Source organism: Neoarius graeffei, chromosome 14, assembly GCF_027579695.1.
Source record: "Neoarius graeffei isolate fNeoGra1 chromosome 14, fNeoGra1.pri, whole genome shotgun sequence".
Lineage (NCBI taxonomy): Eukaryota > Metazoa > Chordata > Actinopteri > Siluriformes > Ariidae > Neoarius > Neoarius graeffei.
Genome location: NC_083582.1, coordinates 48893643 through 48921006, shown reverse-complemented (window position 1 = coordinate 48921006; position 27364 = coordinate 48893643). Strand labels below are relative to the sequence as shown.

Below are 27364 nucleotides of genomic sequence, written 5' to 3'. Positions count from 1 at the left end.
CATATTGCCAATAAAAGATCGGATACAGGTCACATATGGGCGAAAAAATCGGATTTGAGTCACTTCAGCCTGCAGTGTGAACGTAGTGTATGTGCCAGTCCTGTGATGACCTGGCGACTTGTCCAGGGTGTACCCCGCCTTTCGCCCGTAGTCAGCTGGGATAGGCTCCAGCTTGCCCACGACCCTGCATAGGATAAGCAGTTACGGATGATGGATGGATGCATGCAATGTTGTTGGGAGATTTGAAAAGGGCAGCACATGCAAGAAAACCCTCAATCTTGCAGCTGAAGGAATTTTGCATGGAAGAGTGGTCAAACATTTTCAGCAAGCTGCTGTCAGAGACTGGTGGACAGTTACACAGAACGCCTACAAGAAGTTATTTCTGTTAAAGGGGGCAATACTAGCTTTTGAAGCCAAGGGTGTATTTACTTTCTCCACAGAAGAATATTACATTGGTCGATATTTTTGTTGAATAAATGATTGAAAGAGAGAATTTTCCTTGTTTTGTTCAAGTAGATCACCTTTATCTGGAGGCACGGTATCAAACAGGTGAGATTTTTGCTTGTTTAAATATGTTGAAGTCTACAATTTCCATGGGATGTACTTATTTATTTATTTTTTTTACATGACTATTGTGAGATTACTTTTAATAGCCACTGTATGATTGGCTGGGGGGGGCTGAGTGGATGCAAGTATAAAACCATTTTATACACAGTTTTCTTCTGACTACAGATATCAGCAGTGTTAAGAAAATAGGATTTTGTTTGTTCAATGGTACTTTTTTTTTTTTTTTAATTTTAATACCCCCAGCAAAAGATGAGTGCATATTTTGAATCATATTGTAAAGAAATCACTACTTGTGCTTGTATTACTTAAGTGTGGTGTTAACAGCTCGAAAGTGTACCTTTTTCTATCAGGAGATTTTCAGGATTAGCTAAAGAGTCAAGGTGATTTTGCAAACACGTGTATGCATTTTTTATTATTGCATGAATTTGAATAGCTTCCTGGCAAAAGACTGGCGCATGGGTGGCTGGGACAGAGCTGCTTATTTTATTATTGCGTAATTCAAAATAGTCTAGTCTTGTTTATGTTGATCCACATTATAAATCCCAGATTATTTAAAGTTTTCAGCAAGTAAATTCTGCAAACTTAGTAAAATCCATACATGAAGAACAAGTTCCAGGTTTTTAGACATGGAGAGGAAAAGTGAGGGAAAGAATGCAGTAAGGGGTGACGACATATATCAGCGTGGGAAATAAAGCCGGACCGGCCGACATTTACTAGTAATTTTCGCATTTGTCCATCTGTATTTCAAAAGCACGGACCAGATGGCCGATTTAAAAAACAATTTGAATGTGTCCGTCTGTATTTCAAAAGCATCAAACCAGATGGCCTATGAAAAAATTGTAACGATACGGCTCTAATCTACTTCTGAGTTTCTTCCAAACATTACACTGGGTGAATACATTGTCATAACACGACCTGTGAAACGGGGGGCCTCTTTAAAAACTTTAAAAATTCATAACTCAGCCACCCAAAGTCCCAGCCCCACCAACCTTTACAGGCACATCCTTCTCCCCGAGCCCTTTCGAACCAGCCCAGGCATGGCCCACTATTCACCCTGGAGACCCCCAAAAATCTTTAACACGAGCCCTGGCTTGAGCCAGCCTTTAAAAATTCATAACTCTGCCACCAATGGTCCTAGCGTCGCCAAACTTTACAGGCACATCCCTCTCCCTGAGACCCTTCGAACGAGCCCGGGCTCGGCCTGACCCAGCGTCAGGAGCGAGCGTGGCTTGCTGAAAACTTTAGTACAAGCCCTGACCCCAGCTGCTCATGTACGCAGGGATTTAAAAATTCATAACTCTGCCACCGAAGGTCCTATCCGCGCCAAAATTTACAGGCACCTCCCTCTCCTTGAGTGGCACACTAAATAAGACAATAACAATACACTCAGTATTCACTGTTTTTATTGCATGATGCAGTTGAACTAGCGTTTTAGGGTTAACAGTATCTGATTGATCCAGTCAGTTGATCAAGAGTTCAGTTTACATGAAACTTTGCAGTACAGTATTATGTTAAGTGCCAAACTGCCAATCAGTGGTTATGATATTATGTGCATTTTTAAAAAATTCATAATAAGAATGACAGTCATATGCTTTGTAAGATGTGGATTTATATTTGAATAGTTTTTTTCTTCTATTTTCTAAGTTCTAGTCCAGCAGATTTTAGTCTGAATGCCAAATGATTGTGTCTCGTTTTGAGTCATTTTAAAAGTAATTTTTTTTTTTTTACAAAGTTACTTGGAATTTCGGACTCAAATTTTTAACACTGTTATGTAAGAATAGTTGTATTGTTAATTACTAAATTTCTTATAGACTTATTATAAACATAGTCATTGCTGATGACATGTCTCCTGAGTGTTTATTATAGTACCTATATATGAGTACTAGTAAGTTGTAACCAACTGGAACTGACCTGTGTGCGTGACTGTTTTCTTGGGTAGAACTTTAAGTATGTTTTTCTTGAATCTTCTGACGTTTTCTTGTAAATTATATTCAATTTGTAGTGTAATTAGCAACTAATGTCGAGTGTAATTTGGCCTTTGAAGATCACAAAAATGCGCCTGGAAATAGCTGAGAAGCCATCTCCAGACAACTAAAGCCCTTCAGCTTCCGGGACCCTAAGGTGGGGGACCCGGACCCCCTAGCTGATTTGGACTGACAACATGTCTGTCTTGTGACAGACTGCTTAAAATTCTTTATTTCCCACACCGTATACAGGTGTATAGTATCTGTACCGCTTATCTGTCAGGGTCCTGGGGGAAACTTGAGCCAATCCCAGCTGACTTAGCTGAGAGGCGGGGTTCACCCTGGGCAGGTCGCCAATCTATCGCAGGTCCAACACTGAGACAAACATCCATTCACACTCATATTCACACCTATGAGTAATTTAGAGTTGCCAGTTGATCTAATCTGCGTGTCTTTGGACTGTGGGAGGAAATCAGAAGTAGGTATTTTTAGGATTTTATTCTATGATTAAAATATATTAAATACCAGTCTGTTTTTGCTGAGAATGCTCCGTATGGAAGTCATTACAGGCTCTCGTACAGACATCAAAAAGCTTCACGCACCAAGAACAAAAGAAGCACTGCACTTAATGAGAGTTTCCTGGCCCAGATCTGCCTCTGCATTTTTCACATGCTGTAAATCAGCATGTGGATAAAAGCTGGAAGGAGTAAAAACACTGTAGGTCAGATACGATGTGTCACGGAAACACCCGGAATAAGTTAGGGATGTTAATTTGTGATGTTTACTCTGTAACATGGTACGGTGGTTAACTCTATAGATGACTTGCAACCACGTGCTCAAAATGTGCTATGTCATGAGCGTCTGCCATGATGGTGGATATACAAAACAACTAGGATGGCAGCCGCTGAAAACGTGTCTGTAAACAATACTGAATTTACTCAGTGTTGTGATTTGAGTTATGGTTGAGCGAAGATTTGATACAAAGATATATGTGTGGTTTTGACCCATATTATTTTAAAAAAAGTTGGATTTTCCTGAAGACAAGACACTTCTTCTACTGACCATCGAGTACCCAGATATCGTGTTCTATCTGGTTTGGTTGACTTCATGGATTGACAAATCTCAAATAAAGGCTTATAAGTCCATGGAAGCCTATAACAACTACTTTGTCTCTGGATAGGTAAATACTTTATTAATTAAACCAGTCAACGATGACAAAGCAGTTGTACTTGCTAGGGTATGTTAGGGCTTCTTTTGCATTTAGTTTACTTCTGTGTGTAAACAACAGGCGAAGTGTGAAATTTTGACAAGTCTCTAGCTTTATGGCTCACAAATCACATTTCAGTTTATTTCAGGTACAATTTTGCTGGGGCTCCTCGAAGCGAAATGGTAATACGTGTGTTAAAATTCTAACCACGACAAGAGAACACTCATTTTCTAGCAAAATTCTAGCAACACGAAATAAAATTCTTCCATGATATTATCGAGAAAGCTTTTGAATCTCACCTGAGATAAAACGATTACTGGTTTTCGCCTCTGTTAGATCAGCCCTGCCGGTGTTGTTCAGCCGTGCTCGTCTCCTCTCCGTACTAAGCCTCAGAGTTTCCTCGCCCTCTTTCCGAATGGAAAAGAGGGAATTCTAAAAAACTGGAATGTGCCACGGTCACGAGTACTGTTGTGACCTCAACCATATACAGCACAAAGATATGGCAGAGCTAAAAGAACACTTAAAGCAGTGGGAAAACAAAGAGAGTTGCGCACGCATGACTGTTTTGTATGGAATGTCGCTTGACCCCACATTTGTATATCCACCAACATGGCCGATGTCCGAGTTTCTATTTTTCTTTGATGTCACTTGCAAGTCAAGGATAGCCTCACAGCGAGCGGGTTCTGGGTTCGAACCTGGCGGTTGACTGGGGTCTGGAGTTCCCGTTGTGCCTGTGTGGGTTTGCTCCGGTTTCTTCCCGGAGTCTAAAGACATGTGGATTAGGTCAACTGGCTACTCTAAATTGCCCATGGTTGTGAAAGTGAGTGTGAATGGCTATCTCTGTGCATGTGAGCCCCGCAGTAGACTGCCAACCTGTCTAGCCGAGATTGGCTCCAACTCGCTCATGACCCGCAGTGAATGAATAGTTAATATTTATTAAAAAAAAAAAAGCCAAAACATTCACTTCTGGAAGATGTTTTGTCCTCAGGCTGCACCCCTACCAGTTGTGGCCGAGCGGTTTCAGACAGCATAGTAACCGCAGATGAGGCGCAGATACTGAAGAGGTGAACACACACCCTCACTCTGAAACATGTCCAAGAGAACTGCACACACATTTGTAATAAAATGTTCTCTCTGACTCTACAGGATAGCGGAAAGAGGCCTGGAGCTCGGTGGTTCAGATGGAGGCGTGAGTTGACTTTCTTTTATTGTACATTCAGTCTGTAATCTCACTGATTGCTTTGACACTCAACTGAGTATTAGTATCTAAACAGGTTTGGGGCCTGGTCCCATGACACCGATAACTATACCTATGCCTGAATTTAGTTCCAGTCTGGAGCAGTCACACCGCAACTATAATCCCAACTATAATCCCAACTATAATATCGCTTGGTCCTGCCACTCAGGAAAATAAATGCATGCGAATTAGGAATAGTCATGGATGCTTTTTCCAAGTAGTAGCACATTATTCCAGGTCATACTGTACAGCTTGGACTCCAAAACAACCCATGTACATACTCTTGTGGTTGATTAAAATATGGATAAGTCACAGACTACGGAAATGTGTGTATATCTCATCTCATCTCATTATCTCTAGCCGCTTTATCCTTCTACAGGGTTGCAGGCAAGCTGGAGCCTATCCCAGCTGACTACGGGCGAAAGGCGGGGTACACCCTGGACAAGTCGCCAGGTCATCACAGGGCTGACACATAGACACAGACAATTCACATTCACACTCACATTCACACCTACGGTCAATTTAGAGTCACCAGTTAACCTAACCTGCATGTCTTTGGACTGTGGGGGAAACCGGAGCACCCGGAGGAAACCCATGCGGACACGGGGAGAACATGCAAACTCCGCACAGAAAGGCCCTCGCCGGACCCGGGGTTTGAACCCAGGACCTTCTTGCTGTGAGGCGACAGCACTAACCACTACACCACCGTGCCGCCCCATGTGTATATATATATATATATATATATATAAAAAAAAAGGATACAAAATACAGACTGGTTACGGATTTTAATACGGCTGTATCACAGGTGCTAATAATTTACGGATTGGTCACAGACGTTTCGGTATATTACAGATTGGTTACGGATTTCATACGGATGATGCATCACGGATTAAAAAAAAAAATTTAAATCGTCAAACTGTTATGCCGAAGTTCATAATTAAAATATCTTACTTGCATTTATGTTTACTTTTATTAATTTGCTATTGATATTTCATGGAAAATCACATAACCGTGAATAAAAGATCCGTGCTTTTTTTTAAATTTATTTTTATTTTCTGTGAATCCGTATTCCATGACTGACTTGATGATGCAACAAGGACATACAAAGATGCCTGGGAAAAATAGCACATGCTCAGACAAGATCACATGTAAACAATTACCTGATTGGTCAGATGTTTTATCGGATCAGGTCCAGGCTTGGAAAAATTGCTCCAGAAGCAATCTCACCGATACGGATAAACCCAGGCCTGGACTATAGGTATCGTTATCGGTCTGGTGTGAGCACCAACCACAAACTGCAGGGGATCGATTTATTTATGGTTATAGTTGTAGTTATAGTTATTAGTATTGTGGGACCGGGCCTTTACTCCTCTCTGGACATCCTGTACATTACACTAGGGGGCAGTATGCTACTAGACCATTCAATTCAATTTCTCTAACTCCTCAGTCTGACTTTCAGATCTTAGATATTCTACTCATTCTTCTTCTTCTTAATCACGCGCAGCCTCCTTGAAGGATTTTGTCCTGTTTGTTGAAGAGCATAGAATTCTTTATTTAAAGAAAACAATTTTATTACATGAGAAAGTCTGAACCTATTTCTTACCTTATACGATTTTCCTTAGATTGATTCTTTAGTAAATGATTCAGTGAACCATAAATCTGAAATTCCAGTTCAATCCAGTTACTTTGCGATGATGCTATGATTTAAAATTTTTATATGTTAAAAAAACAACAACATGTATGAGAATACTACCCTGGCCCAAAAACACTAGCATACTTTATTGAACGTTTTTAGATATTACAATTGATTCAAACATTTTTAAATGATTCTGGTGAATCACTGCTTTCAGATCCAGACACCTTGACGCCCACAACCCATCACCCCAATACCTGATGCAATATTTAATGCCTGTGAAATATCTTTAATCCAAATGAGGTGTTTTTCAGCCACCAAAATCTCTTGCGAAGCCCTGGAAGGCCCTGGAGCTTCGTTTTGAAGCACCTGTGTACCCTGTTATTCGAGACAAGACACGAGTTCAAGCCAATTTGAACGTTTTCCACATTTAGGCTTCCAATTGTTTTTATGCTAAATCTGTTCCCACATATTCAGAAAACTCCTCATAAATTTCTACAAGTGCAAGTCTGTTTGTTAGCAAGACCTGCCAAACACTCGGGCATCCGTTCACCTGTTCTCACTCAGGAAGAATGTGATGTTGAGCTTCACTGCTCAATAATGATCAGACTTTGCATTCATCTCCATGCTGATGCAGTTTTCATTACCGTCTGCAAGATGAATGTGAGCAGATAAATAAATTAAAATCAACAAATTGAATGAATGAAAAGTAATTAATAGTTTTTTTTTTAAATTAATTAATTTGTTTTTTTTTAACAAAATGATTGTTTCAGCAGTAGTGAGAATTTAGTGATATTAATTCTGATCACTTGTGTGGTGTGGTGATGTCGTGTCAAGATTGATCATGGCTCCTACGTTCCCAAAAGGAAAGGGTTCTTCAGCTTGTCAGTGTAATAATAAATGCCTTAAGTACTGGACCTTTCTGCTACTAAAGCAACACCATTAAAGCCACAGATCTTTTCATCCTAGCTTTGGGATTAGTGCTTCAAAAAAAATCACTGACAGGCAGTGGAAGAATAACAATTCTGCAGGTCTCCAATATTTCTACTACCGTGCTGGAACGCTTTTCAGGCTGCACAAAATCCTGTCGGCTTTCCAGGAGGTTTATGGTTCAAGACACTAACCCAGCCTCTCTGCCTCTTCATCCAAGGCATCATTTTATGAAGTATGACGGAGTCGAGCTTTGGATGGAGCACTGGCGTGTGTTTGGGATCGAGCCAGACTCATCTGGAATTATTAACGTGTTGTGGTGAGATTAAGTGCAGAGAATTTAATTGGATATAATCACAATACATTTAAAGTGAAGGAGACTGGAAACACTGTAAGCACCAGAACCTGCATTTTTATCTTTTCTGGAGACGAAAGTAAGAGTAGCTCTTCGGGAAGGCTTTGCTCCTGTGTGTTTTCCAACAAAGGCTTTTGCTTTTATAAAACCTTCACAGATTTATGTTTCCAGTTATTTGATCTGGTGTGTGTGTGTGTGTGTAGGCATCCATTCTGGATCTGCACTCTGGAGCTTTGTCAATGGGGAAGAAGTTTGTGAATATCTACAGGTGAGCAAAGAAGTCAGGCAAATATCACTAAACAGGAATGTAATATTGCGTGTGTGACTCATCTCTGTTCAACTGCTTTATTATGTCTCAAAGATGACATGGTGTGTCTCAGTGGGCCTTTCATCTGCACATCAAAGTCTGTGTAATCACTGACGGGATTTTTTTTTTTTTGGAAAACTGAGCAAGACTTTTATTTCACAAACTGCTCACTTTTATTCTAAACACCTGAAAAGTCTGGCATTTATTGGCGTTGCACTGCAGCCTGACGCTGTTCATTTTACCATGTGGCATATGCTGTTGTGTCCAGGATACTACAGTGTTATTGTGCTAAGCCTGTATATGTTTACCATCTTTCAGGATCAGTACATTTTATTTGGCTCATCAACTCTCTTTTCTCTAGATATTTTAACAATCAAATAAGAGACATCTTCACTGAAGAGGATTTTGACCTCTACAGGTATATTTTCAGTCATTCGCTGTAGTGTCAGTTTTGCAGTTATTGTACTGTTATGATTGACAGTGGCTCATTCACAGATTAATTCCAGAAAAATAGAGTTGTGCCTTTAAAGATGTTAAAAAGTAATCCCGTAGCATGACAACGATCCAAAACAAAAATTAAAATCAACAGAAAAGTACTTTTAAAGAGAAGTTTTGTCATAAACGTTTATATGTCTGTGATCTGATGAAGAAAGCGTGTAATATCTGGCAGATTTATAACAGCTGTCACAAAAAATTGGGCAACGGGCAAAGATTGGAAGAACAATCTGGTTAGTTATAACAAATGTCAGCAAGAATGTGTGGGTCAGTGGGTTATGGAGTTGGCTGCTGAGCTGCTGTGAAAAAGGTCAGATGCAGTTATAAAATTAAAGGGATGAGAAACAAATACTTAGAAAATACTTCTCATGCTTAGAATGGAAGATGCGGGGTCATTTTACTTTTAATATCTTAACATGCACTATTTGGTCTTTTAATTTTGACCCTGAGATCATGAAACATCTGTGAAAACTGAGTCACAACTTGCCTGCTGCTCAGTGACATTTCTTTGTCTTTTTCATTTTCTCTTAAAGACATGCAAACTTTTTTGCACTCGATTACATTTTTTTTTTTTTAAATCGTCCTTTAAAAAAAACCTCACGAATGCATTCTATTTCAAATCAGGGCTGTGCGTGGCCGCATTCAGAGGGTAGTTGCTGAAACATTTGGGTTGGACTCCAGTAAGCTGTACCTCACCAAGCCCACTTTCTTCTCTCGCATCAACAGCACTAGTGCCAAGACTACTCATGATGAGTACTGGCATCCACATATTGACAAGGTGACACACACACACGCTGATCTCAGAGGAGCTAACAGTGTAACGATAGATCATGACATGATGCATTGTGATGCAGAAATGTGACTGTGCCTTGTGAAGGTGTGCCGTTCACATTGTGAAAATTAGCATTCAGTTAATTATACATGTAATACAGTTACACTGTTTGAAAACCAGAGGTTCCAATCTGTATTGTTAAACTATAATAGTGAGCACATGATCACACTCCTTCTTGGAAAGCGAAGCAATCAGCACTTGTGAAGTCTGAGAGCTCTGGGTTGCAACAGCCAACCTACGTCATACATTATATACTTATTGGCTCAGCCTTTGGCTGAAGCCTGTCGAGGTGCCTGTCTGTATGTGTATGTTTAACCGAGTTCAAGCGTGTTTAAGAATATAATTGGTGTGCCAGCCTCAGGTAGCGATTCCACAGTTGCGGTGTGGCGCCACTGCGTACTGACTATGTAAGTGCCATGTTACATAACCTCAGTTGGTGATGCAATCCTCCGTGGCCGAGCGGTCTAGAGCACTATCCAGGAAAGGAGCAGATTTTGCAACGTCGACGTATGTCTGAGCGGGCTATTTTTTTTTTTTTTTTTATTTATGTACCGTAGCGTCTATCTCCCAATCAGACAAAGGCTGAGCTCAGACCTGCACGGGTCTCTAGTATATAATTTAATATAATGACCATGCTATAATGGATAAAAAGAGCTTTCCAGTAGTTTTCAAATGACCCCAAAGGACATCTTGGCTGGCTTTGGAGCTCTGTTCCTGCTGCCCAGTTCATTATGTTTCAGGAAGTCATTTTCAAAGTCCCCAGGTCAGACACTGTTCATTCAAACACTTCATAACAATTTTTGATTTACAGTTAGGTCCATATATATTTGGACACTGACACAAATTTTTTTTTTTACCTGTTTACTGAAATTTATTCAAGGTATAGTTATATAATGGACATGGACATAAAGTCCAGACTTTCAGCTTTCATTTGAGGGTATCCACATTAAAATTGGATGAAGGGTTTAGGAGTTTCAGCTCCTTAACATGTGCCACCCTGTTTTTAAAAGGACCAAAAGTAATTGGACAATTGACTCAAAGGCTATTTCATGGGCAGGTGTGGGAAATTCCTTCGTTATGTCATTCTCAATTAAGCAGATAAAAGGCCTGGAGTTGATTTGAGGTGTGGTGCTTGCATTTGGAAGATTTTGCTGTGAAGAAAACATGCGGTCAAAGGAGCTCTTCATGCAGGTGAAACAAGCCATCCTTAAGCTGCGAAAACAGAAAAAACCCATCTGATAAATTGCTACAATATTAGGAGTGGCAAAATCTGGAGTTTGGTACATCCTGAGAAAGAAAGAAAGGAAAGAAAGAAAGCACTGGTGAACTCATCAATGCAAAAGGACCTGGACACTCACAGAAGACAACAGTGGTGGATGATCGCAGAATAATTTCCATGGTGAAGAGAAACCCCTTCACAACAGCCAACCAAGTGAACAACACTCTCCAGGAGGTAGGCGTATCAATATCCAAATCTGCCATAAAGAGAAGACTGCATGAAAGTAAATACAGAGGGTTCACTGCACGGTGCAAGCCACTCATAAGCCTCAAGAATAAAAAGGTTAGATTGGACTTTGCTAAAAAACATCTAAAAAAGCCAGCACAGTTCTGGAAGAACATTCTTTGGACAGATGAAACCAAGATCAACCTCTACCAGAATGATGGAAAGAAAAAAGTATGGCGAAGGCGTGGTACAGCTCATGATCCAAAGCATACCACATCATTTGTAAAACACGGCAGAGGCAGTGTGATGGCTTGGGCATGCATGGCTGCCAGTGGCACTGGGTCACTAGTGTTTATTGGTGATGTGACACAGGACAGAAGCAGCCGGATGAATTCTGAGGTATTCAGAGACGTACTGTGTGCTCAAATCCAGCCAAACTGATTGGTCGGCGTTTCATAATACAGATGGACAATGACCCAAAACATAAAGCCAAAGCAACCCAGGAGTTTATTAAAGCAAAGAAGTGGAATATTCTTGAATGGCCAAGTCAGTCACCTGATCTCAACCCAATTGAGCATGCATTTCACTTGTTAAAGACTAAACTTCAGACAGAAAGGCCCACAAACAAACAGCAACTGAAAACCGCTGCAGTAAAGGCCTGGCAGAGCATTAAAAAGGAGGAAACACAGCGTCTGGTGATGTCCATGAGTTCAAGACTTCAGGCAGTCATTGCCAACAAAGGGTTTTCAACCAAGTATTAGAAATGAACATTTTATTTACAATTATTTAATTTGTCCAATTACTTTTGAGCCCCTGAAATGAAGGGATTATGTTTTAAAAAATGCTTTAGTTCCTCACATTTGTATGCAATCATTTTGTTCAACCCACTGAATTAAAGCTGAAAGTCTGAACTTCAACTGCATCTGAATTGTTTTGTTCACAATTCATTGTGGTAATGTACAGAACCAAAATTAGAAAAATGTTGCCTCTGTCCAAATATTTATGAACCTAACTGTATGTAGCTTTAAACAAAGCACACATTGATTTTTCAGTGTTTAAAATTGTCACAATTTTTCTTCATTCAAGGCGGCACAGTGGTGTAGTGGTTAGCATTGTAACCTCACAGCAAGAAGGTTTTGGGTTCGAACCTCACGGCCGACGGGGGCTTTTCTGTGTGGAGTTTGCATGTTCTCCCCGTGTCTGCGTGGGTTTCCTCAGGGTGCTCTGGTTTCGTCCACAGTTCAAAGATATGCAGGTTAGGTTAAAATGCCCAGCGACTGGGGTTGCACAAGGTGGTGCATACTTAGTGCCGGCTCCAAGCCTGGATAGATTGGGGAGGGTTGTGCCAGGAAGGGCATCAGGTATAAAACCTATGCTAAAACAAATATGTGGAGCAGATCTGCTGTGGCGACCCCTAACAGGAGCAGCTGGAAGAATAAGAAGAATTTTTCTTCATTTAGATTTTGTTCTAAATATTCAGAGAATTGAACTGAAATCATGAAGCCAGTACCATGAACTGAATCGAATCCGTGACCAGAGTGTTGCATCTGTATAGTTCTTTTTAAATGTTACACCCCTGAGAGGAAGCTGTATGCTGACTGGCTCTATTTAAAACTTGTAATCATGATCAAAACCAATATAAGCTGACTTCTAAAATATCTGAACACTTGTTCAACAAGTAATGCTTTATCTGCAGTATCTTTCCGATGGCCGGCTGTTTCTGATGTCAGCTTAAACAGCTGATTCACTCAGATGCTGACATGGAGATGCGTTTGTATCTGTCACAGGGTGTGTTAGTGGTACATGCATTCTTATTCAACCTTGATTTGCCCCTTTCAAGGTCGTAATAAGTTTATGAGCCCCCTGTGATGTGCTGCAAAGGCTGCCACATACATGTTTAGACTAGACAGGGACTTCTGAATCGAGCATTACAGAATCCAGTCAATGAGGTATACACTATTCATGAAAGAGCTTCCATCTAAAGGCATACAAGGCCTGTTTACTAAAACTACAAACTCTTGCATTCCAGAGGGTTTCTGTAAGATCTCAGGCCTCAGTTGTTGGCTCATTCCAAGGGCCCAAATTCGCAAGCACATGTGATGTGGCTGAGGGTGCCAGATCTCTCCATTTATTTGGGACAACAGATCTGCTCTGGTGTAAACCAGGCTCTGTTCAACCACCTTGAGGCCATGAGTTGGCCTAGTTGATGAATTCTGTGCAACAGTGGCAGAATCTATAGTCAAGGAGGACAGTAGATGGTGAGGTGGTTGGTATATCCAGTGGGCTGGCCAGTTCTGCTACAGAGAACCACAATCAGCTATGTGTTGACTTGGCATCATAATTCTCACTAGAACTTCATCAGACCGTGTGTCCTTCAATTGGCCAATCCCAAGGCCTGTCTTTGACTTCCAGAGAATTCAGACAGTTGCTGCAGGAGTGTGAGTTTTGTGTATAAATGGAAATCCATCAAATTCAGCAGACTAAACTGAGAACAGCAGACACTACTGAGGAATAACACTGAGCAATTCAACAAAGAACAACAACAACTTTATTCATCACACACTTGTGAAATTCCTCTCTGCTGATTTAACCCATCTGAAGCAGTGAACATCAGTGGCGGCTGGTAGTCTTTCAAACAGAGGAGGCTGGTCGGTTACGATATTTCCAGATTTTAAAAGAAAAAACATCAATTTTGCCCATACTCTTGCCTCTGATCTGGCTGATTGTTGGCAGCGTCACAAACTGTGAAATAACAGGTTCTTTTGGCCCATTAGCCTACTGTCCAATATACATGATGGTGGTGTTGGGGGGGGTATATTTTAACATTTTATATTTTAAAATTGTGGCATGTTTAAAAATTGATCATTATTGAAAGCAGCTCTTTGTCAGGAACCTCAGCAGTAGAGCTGGGTGCCGCACATTTCATTCAATGACACTTTCCCTATATTTTACTTATTTTGACTGAGAAATGTTTTATTGACAATTTTGATAACCCTTCACTTTTAATCCAGGTCTGTAGTGTGAAATGTTCTCGGCTGTGTTTTTGTTTAAAAATGTTTTCCAAATTGTAGCTTTGTTTAATTCATATCCAGAAAAATATATATTCCAATATAATATACTCAGCATAAACATTTTAAATAGATTCTATATTTTTGGTCCATCCATGACATATTACTAAAGTAGCCTATTTACTGTTGTTGATGTGGGTCACTTGCTGTTAACCAATTCACTTTCTCATACCAGGAGAGCTGAAAGGAACGAGTATTATTCCCTACCTTTTTCACCAAGTCAATTTGAGGCGTTGGTCTACCCTGCTCTTTAATTTTTTCCTCGAAAGGAAGACTGGCAAATGGCTTCGCCAAAATTAAATCAGCAATGCTTGGCATCCGTGCGCAGCTTTCTTGCTAGCTGACTAGCCCCCTCAAGTTCAAGTTCAGTCACTCAAATAAACGAAATTTCTGGAACTAAGATAGCAAACTTGACAACACCATATTTACACTTTATTTACAATGAAAATATATACAAACTAAAAAAGCTGGTAGAAACCGTATGTAATGAATGAAATCGAAATGTAAGCTGATCTCTTACAATACACCGCAGCACTTGTGAATCCGCATGGGACTGAACTGAAATTCACCGCTGCCTGTCTATATTTGAAACGAGCTGTCAATCAAAGAAAATATCCGGCCGCTTTCACCAATCACCAGTCTCCTCGCGGAAACTGCCATGTCCCTCCCATGTGAGGCTGGGAGTTCGTAGGCGGGCATTTTCGCAGTATTTGTCCAATAACCGTCTTGCATTTTGAGATTGAAAAGCGCAATGCTCCCAAATGCCATTGAAGTCCACTGAGGCTGGGCTGCATCACGCTGTCACGAGGGGGAAAAACTCACGCACACATTAAAGTTATAAGGGAATGATTTCGCACTGTAGTGGGTTGAGCACATATGTTTCTATGATTCTGGATCTGAAATAGCAATGTTATAAGGTCGGCTATAACATAAGCCTAGCGCAATTCATCCTACATGATGTTCGTCATTTTTAGAGGAGGCTGAGCCTCCCTCGTTGTCTTAGAGCAATCGCCCATGGTGAACATGCACGTGAGCAATGAGCGCGCACACATACCCAGAGCAGTGGGCAGCCATGCTAACAGCGCCCGGGGAGCAGTTGGGAGTTAGGTGCCTCGCTCAAGGGCACCTCAGCCCAAGGCCGTCCTTGGGCTGAGGTGAGGTGAGACCTAACAACGTCTTTAAATTGTGGGGGAAACCGGAGCACCCGGAGGAAACCCACGCAGACACGGGGAGAACTTCACACACAAAGGCCTCCACCAGCCGCTGGGCTCGAACCCAGAACCTTCTTGCTGTGAGGCGACCGTGCTAACCACTTACACCACCGTGCTGCCTACACATAAAACATACTAGTGAACCTGCTGAACAGAGTTCCATAGTATTTCACCAGAAAACACTAGAAATGTATGAAAACAACACAGAGTCTGTGGGAGAAGAGATTATAAGATTATAGGAGTCACGAGATTTGGAGGAAAGGTTACCTGTAGCTCTGACTAGAGTCAGAAGATATTCAGCACATAGCTTCATATAGTATGAGGCAAGAGTCTCTTTCTTGTGATCTTGCCTCAGAATTGCAGCATCGTGCTTTTAATGCAGTCTCTTAATATTCCCTTCAGTTATCTTCTGATGATTTGTAGAGCTCAGGAATGAAACCAGTGCGTTTCAGTGGGGATGCAATTTGCTCTCTCCTACTCTAATTGGAGAGGGACGTTGCTTGACTCTTGGCCTGACTTCAAAAGCATCATCGCCTGAGATAATCGGAGCAACCAACGAGTCGCATGGAACGAAAAAAAATCCATCCATTTATTGAAGTCAGCATTTATAATGGACTCCTGTGATATTTTTGAAGGCACGTTCCAGTTGATGTGAATATGAATGCTCACTGTACAGGATTTTAGCCAGAGCTCACCACGGTCTGTTTCTGCAAAACCCCTGTTTATGAATATGGTGAGCAGATGTGTTTTTCATCACTTCCACGAGATGCTTTCTTGCATGCTGTTGAAGGATGAGCTCACCTCCCCGAAACCCTTAATCTAATCACTATTAAATGGCTTATAAAACAGTCTCTTTCTTTATTTGTTCTTTTGTTAAGGTTATTTAAAATTCTTCATGGTGATTAAACCGACATTAGAAGTACTATTTAAGCATGTTCAAGGTTGAATCATGATTAAATGATTTATACATTGAGTTGGAAATGTGTGTAAATAAATGTCTGAAGTGTGAGCTGTTTCTTTTGATAGCAAATGTTAAGATGATTCAGTACGGAGTATTTGATTTGCCGCATTGTTCTATGAGCCATGGGTGCAGATGACGATCCTAATTTTTGTCTCTTCATTATTTCAAGCCACTGTGTATTTATGATCCAACTGCATATATTACATTCAGGAACTTCCCCGTGGCCATCACCCGTCATTCCCTGCCACACATTTTCTAATTGCCCCAGGGCTACGTCTAATTCCATAGAAATGATTAAACTCCCCTGGTGTTAACATGATGCAGTTTTATGTGCTGGCACCATTTGCTTCTTTTAAGATTAGAGAAAACTTGTGTAACTGTGAGGTCTGGCGGAAAAAAAAAACGTTCAACTGGGATTTCCATTATTACTGTTTGTTTTAATATGGCCTGGAAACAGCCATAGCAGGACTGGGCTTAGCCTTATGGAGGTCTTGATGAAGTTGAGTCTGAAGCAAAATCTAGAAATCTGAGATCTATTCGATTTGGATGCACTGGATGTTTCCATCCCCTAAAATCTCAGGGACACAGAAAACTTTCAGTGAGGAGAATTGGAACTTATATTAGATTAAGGAGAAAATGTTTCACAGGGCAAATCATTCCATGTAATTTATTCAATTTAACCGGGAAATATGTACTACTTTTTTTTTTTTTTTTTTTACTGGAAAGAAGCTTGTCTGGAATGTGTGTGACGTGTGGTTTCTAACATACTTTTTTTTCAAATATGTTGTTTCTACAGGTGACCTATGGGTCCTTTGACTACACTTCATTACTGTACCTGACAGATTACGGTGTGGATTTTGGAGGGGGGCGATTCATCTTTATGGACCCAAACAGCAACCGAACAGTGGAGCCCCGTGCAGGTGCATGTCACTTTTTATTGATTTAATTTGAGACATCATCTATGATTTTGTTGAATTAAATTATAAAGTCAAACCTGAAAATGTCTGTAAAATCCCGTAGAAAGGGAATTAATCATGACATCAGATTTGCTCTCATGTACTGGTTGAATTAGTACTTAGCATCTTGACAGTAATGCAGGGTAATGGATCCGTTAACAAGAAACCTGTAATTTAAGTGTCTAGCACTTGCGTTAGGTTCATATTGTGTATATGCGATAGCTTGCTTCTGACTGATTTACAGGTTTCTTATCGCTGCTTTTGCATGGTGCTTTTTTGACGGAAGTAAATTTGAGGTTCACATTACAACTAGGCAGCTTATTTATGCAACAATTTAAACATTTAAGCTGTTCGAAAGCCTTTGTGTTTGGGCTGGGTGTCATGCTGAAAGTCAATTTTCACGTTAATTTAATGCAGTTATCAGACTGTAAAAATGTGCTGTTCCTACCTCTCTAATTTGTCTCCAAGTATTTCAGTAATTTATTTATGGTATATAATTATTGACCCGGGGCGGCACGGTGGTGTAGTGGTTAGCGCTGTCGCCTCACAGCAAGAAGGTCCGGGTTCGAGCCCCGTGGCCGGCGAGGGCCTTTCTGTGCAGAGTTTGCATGTTCTCCCTGTGTCCGCGTGGGTTTCCTCTGGGTGCTCCGGTTTCCCCCACAGTCCAAAGACATGCAGGTTAGGTTAACTGGTGACTCTAAATTGACCGTAGGTGTGAATGTGAGTGTGAATGGTTGTCTGTGTCTATGTGTCAGCCCTGTGATGACCTGGCGACTTGTCCAGGGTGTACCCCGCCTTTCACCTGTAGTCAGCTGGGATAGGCTCCAGCTTGCTTGCGACCCTGTAGAACAGGATGAAGCGGCTAGAGATAATGAGATGATGAGATGGGAATTATTGACCCAAACAGTTTTATTCTGTTGAGCCACCGAGTCTGTAGAAGGTGTCACTTACAGTTGCAGTTAAGTTTGGACACCGTACTCATTCATAGGTTTTTCTGACTCTTTTCTGCATTGTAGAACAATACTGAAGACATCAAAACTATGAAATAACATGTATAGAATTATGTGGTAAACATGTTAAAAAACCCAAAATGTTTTATATTTTAGATTCTTCAGCATATCCAGCATTTACCTTGATGACACTTGGCATTCTCTTAACCAGCTTCATGACGTCGTCACCTGGAACACTTTTCAGTTAACAGCTATGCCTCGTCAAAAGTTAATTAGTGCAATTTCTTGTCTTCTTAAAGTGAGACGGCCTTTAGAATTCATAAAATCGGCGAAATTTAGTTCCTTCTGAAATTTGGTCATTGTGATATATGTTTATTTCTTTAATATCTCACAAAATATCAGGCCATTCTGTGGCTGGGAAGTTATTTAATTTGAGGGGATTCCCGAGCAAATAATGTGCATGAAATCGCTCGCGTCACACAGTCATGCAGACAGAGGAAGTCCGTGTGTGCAGGCTTACCTTCTTTTTCTTCTTCTTCTTTTGGGTTTTATGGCAGCTGGCATCCACAGTATTGCATTACTGCCATCTACAGGTTTACCTTTGACCGTGCACTGACAGTTCCATCGTTCTGTCGCTAAACGAACAGCTGATCACACCGAGGTGCTCGCTGACCACCGATATTTATTAGTTTGGTCCTGCGTTTCCTTTCCTTAGCAGCATAACATCTTTTCTTCTCGCTTTCCGTTATTGTAGTCGGTCTTTCACGTTTCATTTGCGTCCTCCATTTTTCTCTCCTGTTTCAAATTTGTATCCCACAATGCCTTGCTGAACGGGGAAAGCCCACCACGTGACGCATAACATAGTATCTTAAATTGGGTCACGGTGAAGCAGGATATGGATATATATATATATATATATATATATATATATATATATATATATATATAAAAAACCCTAATAAAATTGGAAGTCTGTGATTCGAGTTCAGTAGCTTTTGGTCCACTAAACAAAAAATAATTGGGTGTCAGGGAAAATTCTTTTTATGACCTACACTTGAAAAATCTGAAAGGCAGTCTACCTTTAATGTGTTTGAGATCAAATAGTAAATAATAAAATTACGGTAAATAGCCCTGTTCCACAACTGTAGTAATCCATATTATGTCAAGAACCACTCAATGAAGGAAAGAGAAACGACATCCATCATTACTGTAAGACATGAAGTGTTTATTTATAAAAATAAAGAAAAACCATTAGAATTAGGTGTCCCCAAACTTTTGACTAGTACTGTACATGTGATTAGTGGTGATCATAATCGATTCCTGTCCTTTTGAGATCTACAGTAACTACATCCTCTGCTCTAAACAGTTATCTATCTGTCAGATTTACTTGCTAACAAATGATCTTGCAGTACTGGTGGTGGCTTTGGAAAGAAACAAAACATTACCTACACAGGCCAATGCCAGATCTCGTTGAGGATTTTTATTCTTTTTTGTACTAATTTAGAAGTGTGTGTGTATATATGTGTGTGTGTGTGTGTGTATATATGTATATATATATATATATATATATATATATATATATATATATATATATATATATAGGTGAAACATATTTACTAGTAGCAGTAAATTAACCATTACTGGGAACTCAGACTGAGCATGGAAATATTTGTGGATTAAAGTAACATTTGGGGAAGGACACAAACAATTTTCTTCATGCTTTTGTACTTTGCATGTTTATTTAAACATGAATGTTAGTCATACTTATCAGTTTGGCTGTTTTTATTGTAAACGCTCGCTTTTCCATTTATCACTCATTACAGTCCTGAATGTTGTGGAAACAAACCTGCATTACTGACTCATCTGTTGTACCTTTCCTTTTAATGTAACCTTTCACTAAACCCACATGTTGACATGATCCACAAACAGTCAGCTGATTAGGCTGACCATTGCAAAAAAGCATGCTTTTATCTTATGGTCTGGTGTATTATATATAAACCCTTTTTTTTTTTTTTTTTAAATAATTATTTTAATAACTCTGTCTAATCTGAGTAGATAATGACCGTTATTCACTTGATGGAGCACTCGAGCAGCTATATTTCTGGAGCCTTCAGGTTAAGAGACTGCTGTCTTTTTGCCGAAAATCTGCATCTCACTCTGCACGTACGACGCAGGAGAGAGCTAACGAGAGACGTTCTGTCACTCAGCGCTGTCTGAGCACATGAAAGGTTGCAGGCAGGTGATGGGTGAATGCAGATGATTTGATACGCTTTTTGCTCTTTTTTTTTTTTTTAACTATCTCCTTTTAATTCACTTTTTATTTATTTATTTATTTTGGGATTGCAGATTGTAATACATACATTCCTCAAACCAACAGTATCATCTCTTCTGCATTCCATACATTTTCAGGATTTATGACCTTTATACAGTTTGGGAGAGATTAAGTGTTTGCATAAGGATAATAGTGTGTGTGACTGGTAAGTCCAGGAGAGGTTAGAGAAGAGGAAATTAAATAAAATTACAAATTTGAAAGCTAAGAAGGGGTTCAACATACATGCGCATATAAAGTAAAGTTGCAGGAAAACAAGAACTTTACATAATCATTCACTTGATACCGCCACAAAATCTGGTTGTATGGGTTTTACATACGGTATTTGACCCACTTATGCCGCTTTTCCACTACCAACGCGGCTGAGTTGGGCTGAGCCGTGCCGTGCTGAGTCAGGCTGAGTCGAGCTGAGCGGGGCTGTTGGGGTTGCATTTCGACTACAACTGCGCTGAACCATGCTGGCTGGAAGTGGGTGGACACATTGGGTGGAGTTAGCGAAAGTGGGTGGACGTCAGGTGATGTCGTTAGGCGGCGCAAACAGTGACATCAGTGAGCTTTTAAGCGGTAGTCTCACGACCCGGAGAGTAAACAATAAACATGGAGGACATGGAGTCGTTAGTGTTGCTGGTCTTGGTGCTGTGGCTTGTTGTCACCGACAACGCGGACAGATACTGGCAAGAGCGTATAGATGAGGCGAGGCACAGAAGGCTTCATAATTCTCGTAATTCGTGATTCTCCTTCTTCCTGGTTTACGGTGTTTACAGATCCCAGCGTGCTCGCGGGGCGTGTGTGGGCATGTGAGGACACTCCTCCTCACCAATCAGTGCACAGGGGAGTGTCTCCTCATGCCCCTAGCCCCACTCGGCTCGCTTTGGCTCGGTTCAGCCCCACTCCAAAACCGTGCGAGTTTTGGGGGCTAAGCAGGGCTGAAGTGAGCTGAGTCGTGCTGTTCTTAGATAGTCGAAACGCGAGCCGTGTTGGGCTGAAGTGAGCTGAAAAAGGGTAGTGGAAAAGGGCCAATAGAATAGAATGCCTTTATTGTCACTATACACATGTACAATGAGAATGTACACTACCGTTCAAAAGTTTGGGGTCACTTTGAAATTTTCTTATTTTTGAAAGGAAAAAAAGCACTTCTTTTCAATGAAGATCACTTTAAACTAATCAGAAATCCACTCTATACATTGCTAATGTGGTAAATGACTATTCTAGCTAAATTCTACTAAATGTCTGGTTTTTGGTGCAATATCTCCATAGGTGTATAGAGGCCCATTTCCAGCAACTCTCACTCCAGTGTTCTAATGGTACAATGTGTTTGCTCATTGCCTCAGAAGGCTAATGGATGATTAGAAAACCCTTGTACAATCATGTTAGCACAGCTGAAAACAGTTTAGCTCTTTAGAGAAGCTATAAAACTGACCTTCCTTTGAGCAGATTGAGTTTCTGGAGCATCACATAAATTGTGGGGTCGATTAAATGCTCAAAATGGCCAGAAAAATGTCTTGACTATATTTCCTATTCATTTTACAACTTATGGTGGTAAATAAAAGTGTGACTTTTCATGGAAAACACAAAATTGTCTGGGTGACCCCAAACTTTTGAACGGTAGTGTATACATGTGTAATCCATAACTTAATAAACACAGTTTTCTTGAGATGGAGAGAGAAAGTGATCCTTTCCGTATTATAAATCTCATTTACTATTTATCCATTCTTGTATTGTAGGGGCTTCAGGAAGCAGCCAGTGCCTCATAAGCGCTTTTTTGCAGGCACATATTAAAATACCAAACAAATATTCATCAGTGCCCCTTGCCTGGAAGTCAGCATGTCCTAAAAATAATGCGAGAGAGAGACGCTTTTTGCTTAAACCTTTCTCCCGGTCACTCAAAGGGTTCTCCAGTAATTGTCATTTCTGTGCACAAAAACAAATGAAACCAACGAACTCAAGTACTGTAATATTTCACAACATTTCAGTTTTGAAAGAACTTTGGCTCTGTTCTGTTCGTCAGCCCACTGAGATTCAGGTCATTGTCCTCCCTGTCTGTTCTGAATCGCTGTACAACAGGTTTAAAGCGTTCGTCTAAAAGGGCCATAGTTTTCTGCACTGCTGTGCTGAGACAGTTATTTTGTGCTGATTTGCAATCATGGGCAGATGATGAACCTATGAACTTCGTGAAGGTAATTACTACCCTGGCAGTAAGCTCAGCAATGGTGCGACTGATAATCAGCCTCCCCCTGACAGGAAGGAGGGGACCAGTGACAGGCATTAGCAGCCAGCTGAGAAACTGAGTGGAAAATGGCATATGGGGAGGTGGTGGGTGAAGAGCGGTTACAAAGGGCACAGATATGAGGTTTAGAGGGTGATGGGTCAAGGAATGAAAAAGATACAAGGCAGGTGAAGAGAAAAATAAAAAAAGCGAACAGGAGTGGAAACGCTAAAGGTGTTCAATAAAAAGGGTACAGCTGTCAGTCACAGCGAGGAAATTGGGACATGGTCCTGGAGGCATGCGGGGGGCAGCTGCCTTCACAGATTGGTGAATCACAGCCGCCAGCCTCCAGGGACTAGCAGGCGTCGCCCTTATGGGAGACTCAGTTTTTCAGCGCTCACTCTGTTTATAGGAAATGAAAAGGGTGTGCGTGCTTGTCGCTTCTCAAATGTGGCACTGAACTGCATTGCGAGGGTATGTTTTTGTCTCAGTGCTTGTCCAAAAAGAGGGATGGCAGAGAGACAGGGGAGGTTTTAAAAATATTAAGTCTGTTTTGCATTTAATGAAATGAATATCATCACTGCATGAGCACGCTCATTAAGTACCTGAGTACAATGTGTTCTGGTTTTTGTTTTGTTTTGGCTACTTTACACTGAGGAGGCAAACCAGGATATTACTCTTATTGGATGTTGCCAGGTTTTATTGTTTTTTACTCTGTGAAGTTAAAGTGTCCGCAGAATGACTGCTTTAAAGTTTCATTTGCATCTATATTTAACAGTTATTCCACGAAATTGAGTCGTACGCGCCGAGTTGTCTATAAGCCATATATGGAGAGATTGAGTGGAATAACTGTTTTATTCTATCCACATTCACTGGATTTTGAGAAACAGCATTTTTATTTCTTGCAAATTCAGTCAATAAAAACTTTATACAAAATGTCTGACAAAATAATTTCCGCTTAGAATGTAAACAAACCAGTGAAATGACGGTCACAATTTGTGAAAAATGCTATAATAATAATTCTTGAAAAATTAAATTAAAAAAAAAATGCGTTCTTACCATCAAATATTTTTTATTCCATATTTTGTTGCCTTTTTTTTTTTTTTTTGTATCTTTGGGGTTTTGTTTTCGAGTAGAATTTTTATTTCATCCTCGGTTGGTTCAGCAAAACGCGCCGCCATTTTGTTTTTCTCTACTCACAGTATATGAGCTCATAGCCTAGTAGTAGAGTAGCCAATCAGCGTGTATGATTGCTTCTATCCACATTCACTGGATATGATAATACAAAATATAAGAATCACAGCTTATGTGTATTGTCCTTCCGTTCTTGGCCAGCAACCAAGAATTCTTAAACATTAAGAATACAAAAATAGGGAATAGTTTACTAAAAAGAAGCCTAAGACACAAATGTTGTGGGCAGATAAGATGAGAATGGAGGAAAATGAGAACAGGCCGTCATTTAAAGCTGCTCATCTGTGAAACCTGGTAATCCGTGTGGCTGCTAATGGAGTGACATGCTTGTTTTTATTAAGTGTTAAGTCATTGTTATGTAATATTCTCAACCTTTTGATAAACATATTTATAGGAATAGCACATGCTGTTGGTTTTACCAACCTGGCTCTGCAAACCGAATAACCTTGTCACTAGACTAATTACACCATTAAACTTGGTACAGTCATGATACGGTTTGGATATAATTTGTGGCCATCGTTGACTAAAGCATGTGTAAGGGTTCATATTTGTAGCCAAGGAATAGAACACACTCGATTGAAGTTCATGTTATTTCTAGGCTGACTTGTCTTTCAGTTGTTAAGGTTTGAAACTGAACACGTTTAATTGAAGGGGCCAATCAAACAGGCTAATAACTATAAGAACTCCATGAGAAATACCCTCATCGGCCACTTTAATAGGAACTTGTTCCTGATTCTAAGATTCCTGTTCTTGGCTGGCAGGAGTGAAACCCAGTGATCTTCTGCTGTTGCATGCTGAGATGCTTTTCTGCTCACCACAGTTGTAAAGAGTTGCTACAAGTGACTATATCCTTCCTGGCAGCTCCAACCAATCTGCAGTGAGTTTCCCAAAAGCCTCTTAACACTAAGAGCATCTTAACGAGGCGAGACCGCATTCGTTGTGCTGCTCGCTCTACCATTGAATGATGATCTTTGTGCTGCGATGCTTTTGAGAAACTCAGGCCTGGTCATTTCCCTCTGACCGCTCTTATCAACAAGACGTTTGTTTCCACCCACAGAACTGTCACTCACTCAGTGTTTTTTGTTTTTTGCACCATTCTGTGTAAACTCTAGAGACTGGTGTGTGTGTGTGTGAGAGAAATCCAGGAGATCAGCAGTTTCTGAAATACTCAAACCAATCCATCTGGCACCAACACCCACAGTGCAAGTCACAGAGATCACAATTTTTCCCATTCTGATGTTTCAAGTGAACATTAAAGGGCTGATGACACGAACATGACTCTATGCAATTTCTTAAATAAACTATACAACATGGCAAACATGTTAGATTTCTGTTATAATTACGTGAAAAGAAGCTGTTGTTATGCAAATATCCAACTTTTAATTGCACAGCGCAAGAAAACTGGGTCCGTGGCTCACGGCCATGTTGTGACGTCAGCGGAAGAACACGCTGCGGTTCACTGGCTGTTCTACTCTGGTTCTACTCAATGGAAATGGCGCATGAAAACGCCGGTGAACTCTCTAGTGCTAGCTCTTCCTCTTCTGGGAGTCTAGAATTGTGTTGATCTCTTCCGAATAGAATCTATGATAGCCTACCCTCTTTACCCTTTGCCTCTCGTTGCTAGGCGGCAGTTACATGAAAGCCGCAAGCTTTCACAAGCAAATACATGACTATCACGCCAACTTTATGATTACATTTATGATTATCATGTAGAATCTATAGCTCTACGTACCTTTTATCTTATGTCATTTCACAACACGTTCTGACAGGAGGACTGTTTTTGGATCCGGCATAGCTACTAGTAGACCCCCTCCGGAATACTGGCAGTGTTGCCAGATTGGGAGGTTTCCCGCCCAGTGGGCGGTTTCAAGTGCATTTTGGTGGGTTTTGAACATATTTTGGGCTGGAAAACTTCAGAAGTATCTGGCAACAGATACTGCTGACGTTTTCCAGCCCAAAATATGTTCAAAACCCACCAAAATGCACTTGAAACCGCCCAACTGGGTGGGAAACCTCCCAATCTGGCAACAGTGTGTAGGCACTGCTGATGGTAGTAACACACGTTTGTGCTGAACTGAACACCCAAGAGATTCTTTTAAGCTGGGAAGGGTGTCAAAACAATCCAAATCTAAGTGTTCAGAGCACAGGACGGATGTTGGTGAGGGCTCCCACTTGTCACGAGTGCGCCTGACTTGCTTCACCCACTTCGCATGCAGCTTGGGATCTCTGGGAAACTTGAATAAACTTACCCCATCCTTGTGGGTTTTGGAGCAAAAGCCGGCAACACAACGCGAAGGCATAATAACTATATATATATATATATATATATATATATGTATATGTGTGTGTGTGTGTGTGTGTATATATATATGTGTATATGTATGTGTGTGTGTATATATATATATATATATATATATATATATATATATATATATATATATATATATATATATAATAAAAATACTAATAATGATAAACTGAACACCTGTCGCATCAACAACAAACTGGTAAGTTAGGAAGAAGGTTCTTTCGCTGACGTCATATAGCTCCTCCTCCTCCTTCGTCTCGTGGGTGCTGCAGCCCTGTCAAATTTGTCCAAATAGCCGCGTTTATCATCATAACTTGTAAAATAGGCGCCTTCATGAATTAATATATGGATCATCGGGAATTACTTTTTATGTTATAAAACATCGCCAAAGATGTCAAAAACGTGTCATCAGCACTTTAACTGAAGCTCTTGATTTGTATCTGCATGATTTTATGCATTGTGCTGCTGTCAAGGGATTGGCTGATTAGAGAACTGCATAAAACAGCAGGTGGATGGGTGTACCTAATAAAGTGGCCGGTGAGTGTATAACAGCTTTAATGTTTGGTTGGGATGTTCACTCCTGTAACACATTAATAATAATAATAAAAAAACATCACTGACCCTCTGGCTGCTTAATGAAATACTGCATTAAAGATCTGAGTCAGTGATTCACTGCACACGCACTACAGGGGTGGGTTTCCCAAAAACCTCTTAACGCTAAGAGCATCTTAACGAGGAGAGAGAGCGTTGATTGTGCTGCTCGCTCTACCATTTAACGATGATCTTTGTGCTGCGATGCTTTTGGGAAACTCAGGCCAAATCAGTCATGTGAATTTTAATGCTAGTCCTGCAGGCCATGACGCATCCTTCTTTATCCACCATATTACTTGCTCTGTGTTTAAATAATAATAGTAGTTCTGGACATTAAAACCTGTCAACCACAAATAGCAATCTGTACTGAAATGGTTATTGGATTTGGTGTTGCTTATTGCTGCCATTCCAAGCAAATCCAGTCCAGGTCCATACATTGTTCAGTCCCTAATATTACAAACTAATTCTCAGTTTGCTGGATTTGTGTAGCGTTAAAGAATAAACAGCTTTTACTCAATAAATCAGTAACTGTACAACCACCTTCCCAAAGTTGTTCCATTTAAAAAAAAAAAAGCCAGATTCATAATGCTTTCCATGCTAAATAGCCATCTACAAAGGTCAA

General features: G+C 40.5%; 1 protein-coding gene across 1 annotated transcript in view; it reads left to right on the top strand.

Annotated features, from left to right (window-relative positions):
- Window positions 1-27364, top strand: part of uts2r2 (urotensin-2 receptor 2) — a 47468-nt gene that overhangs the window by 16161 nt on the left and 3943 nt on the right. Inside the window, exons 3-8 of the mRNA XM_060939890.1 lie at window positions 4727-4802; window positions 4885-4927; window positions 8097-8161; window positions 8562-8618; window positions 9320-9473; window positions 17008-17131. Coding sequence (XP_060795873.1) covers window positions 4727-4802; window positions 4885-4927; window positions 8097-8161; window positions 8562-8618; window positions 9320-9473; window positions 17008-17131 — 519 coding nt within the window. The remainder of the gene's footprint in view (window positions 1-4726; window positions 4803-4884; window positions 4928-8096; window positions 8162-8561; window positions 8619-9319; window positions 9474-17007; window positions 17132-27364) is intronic.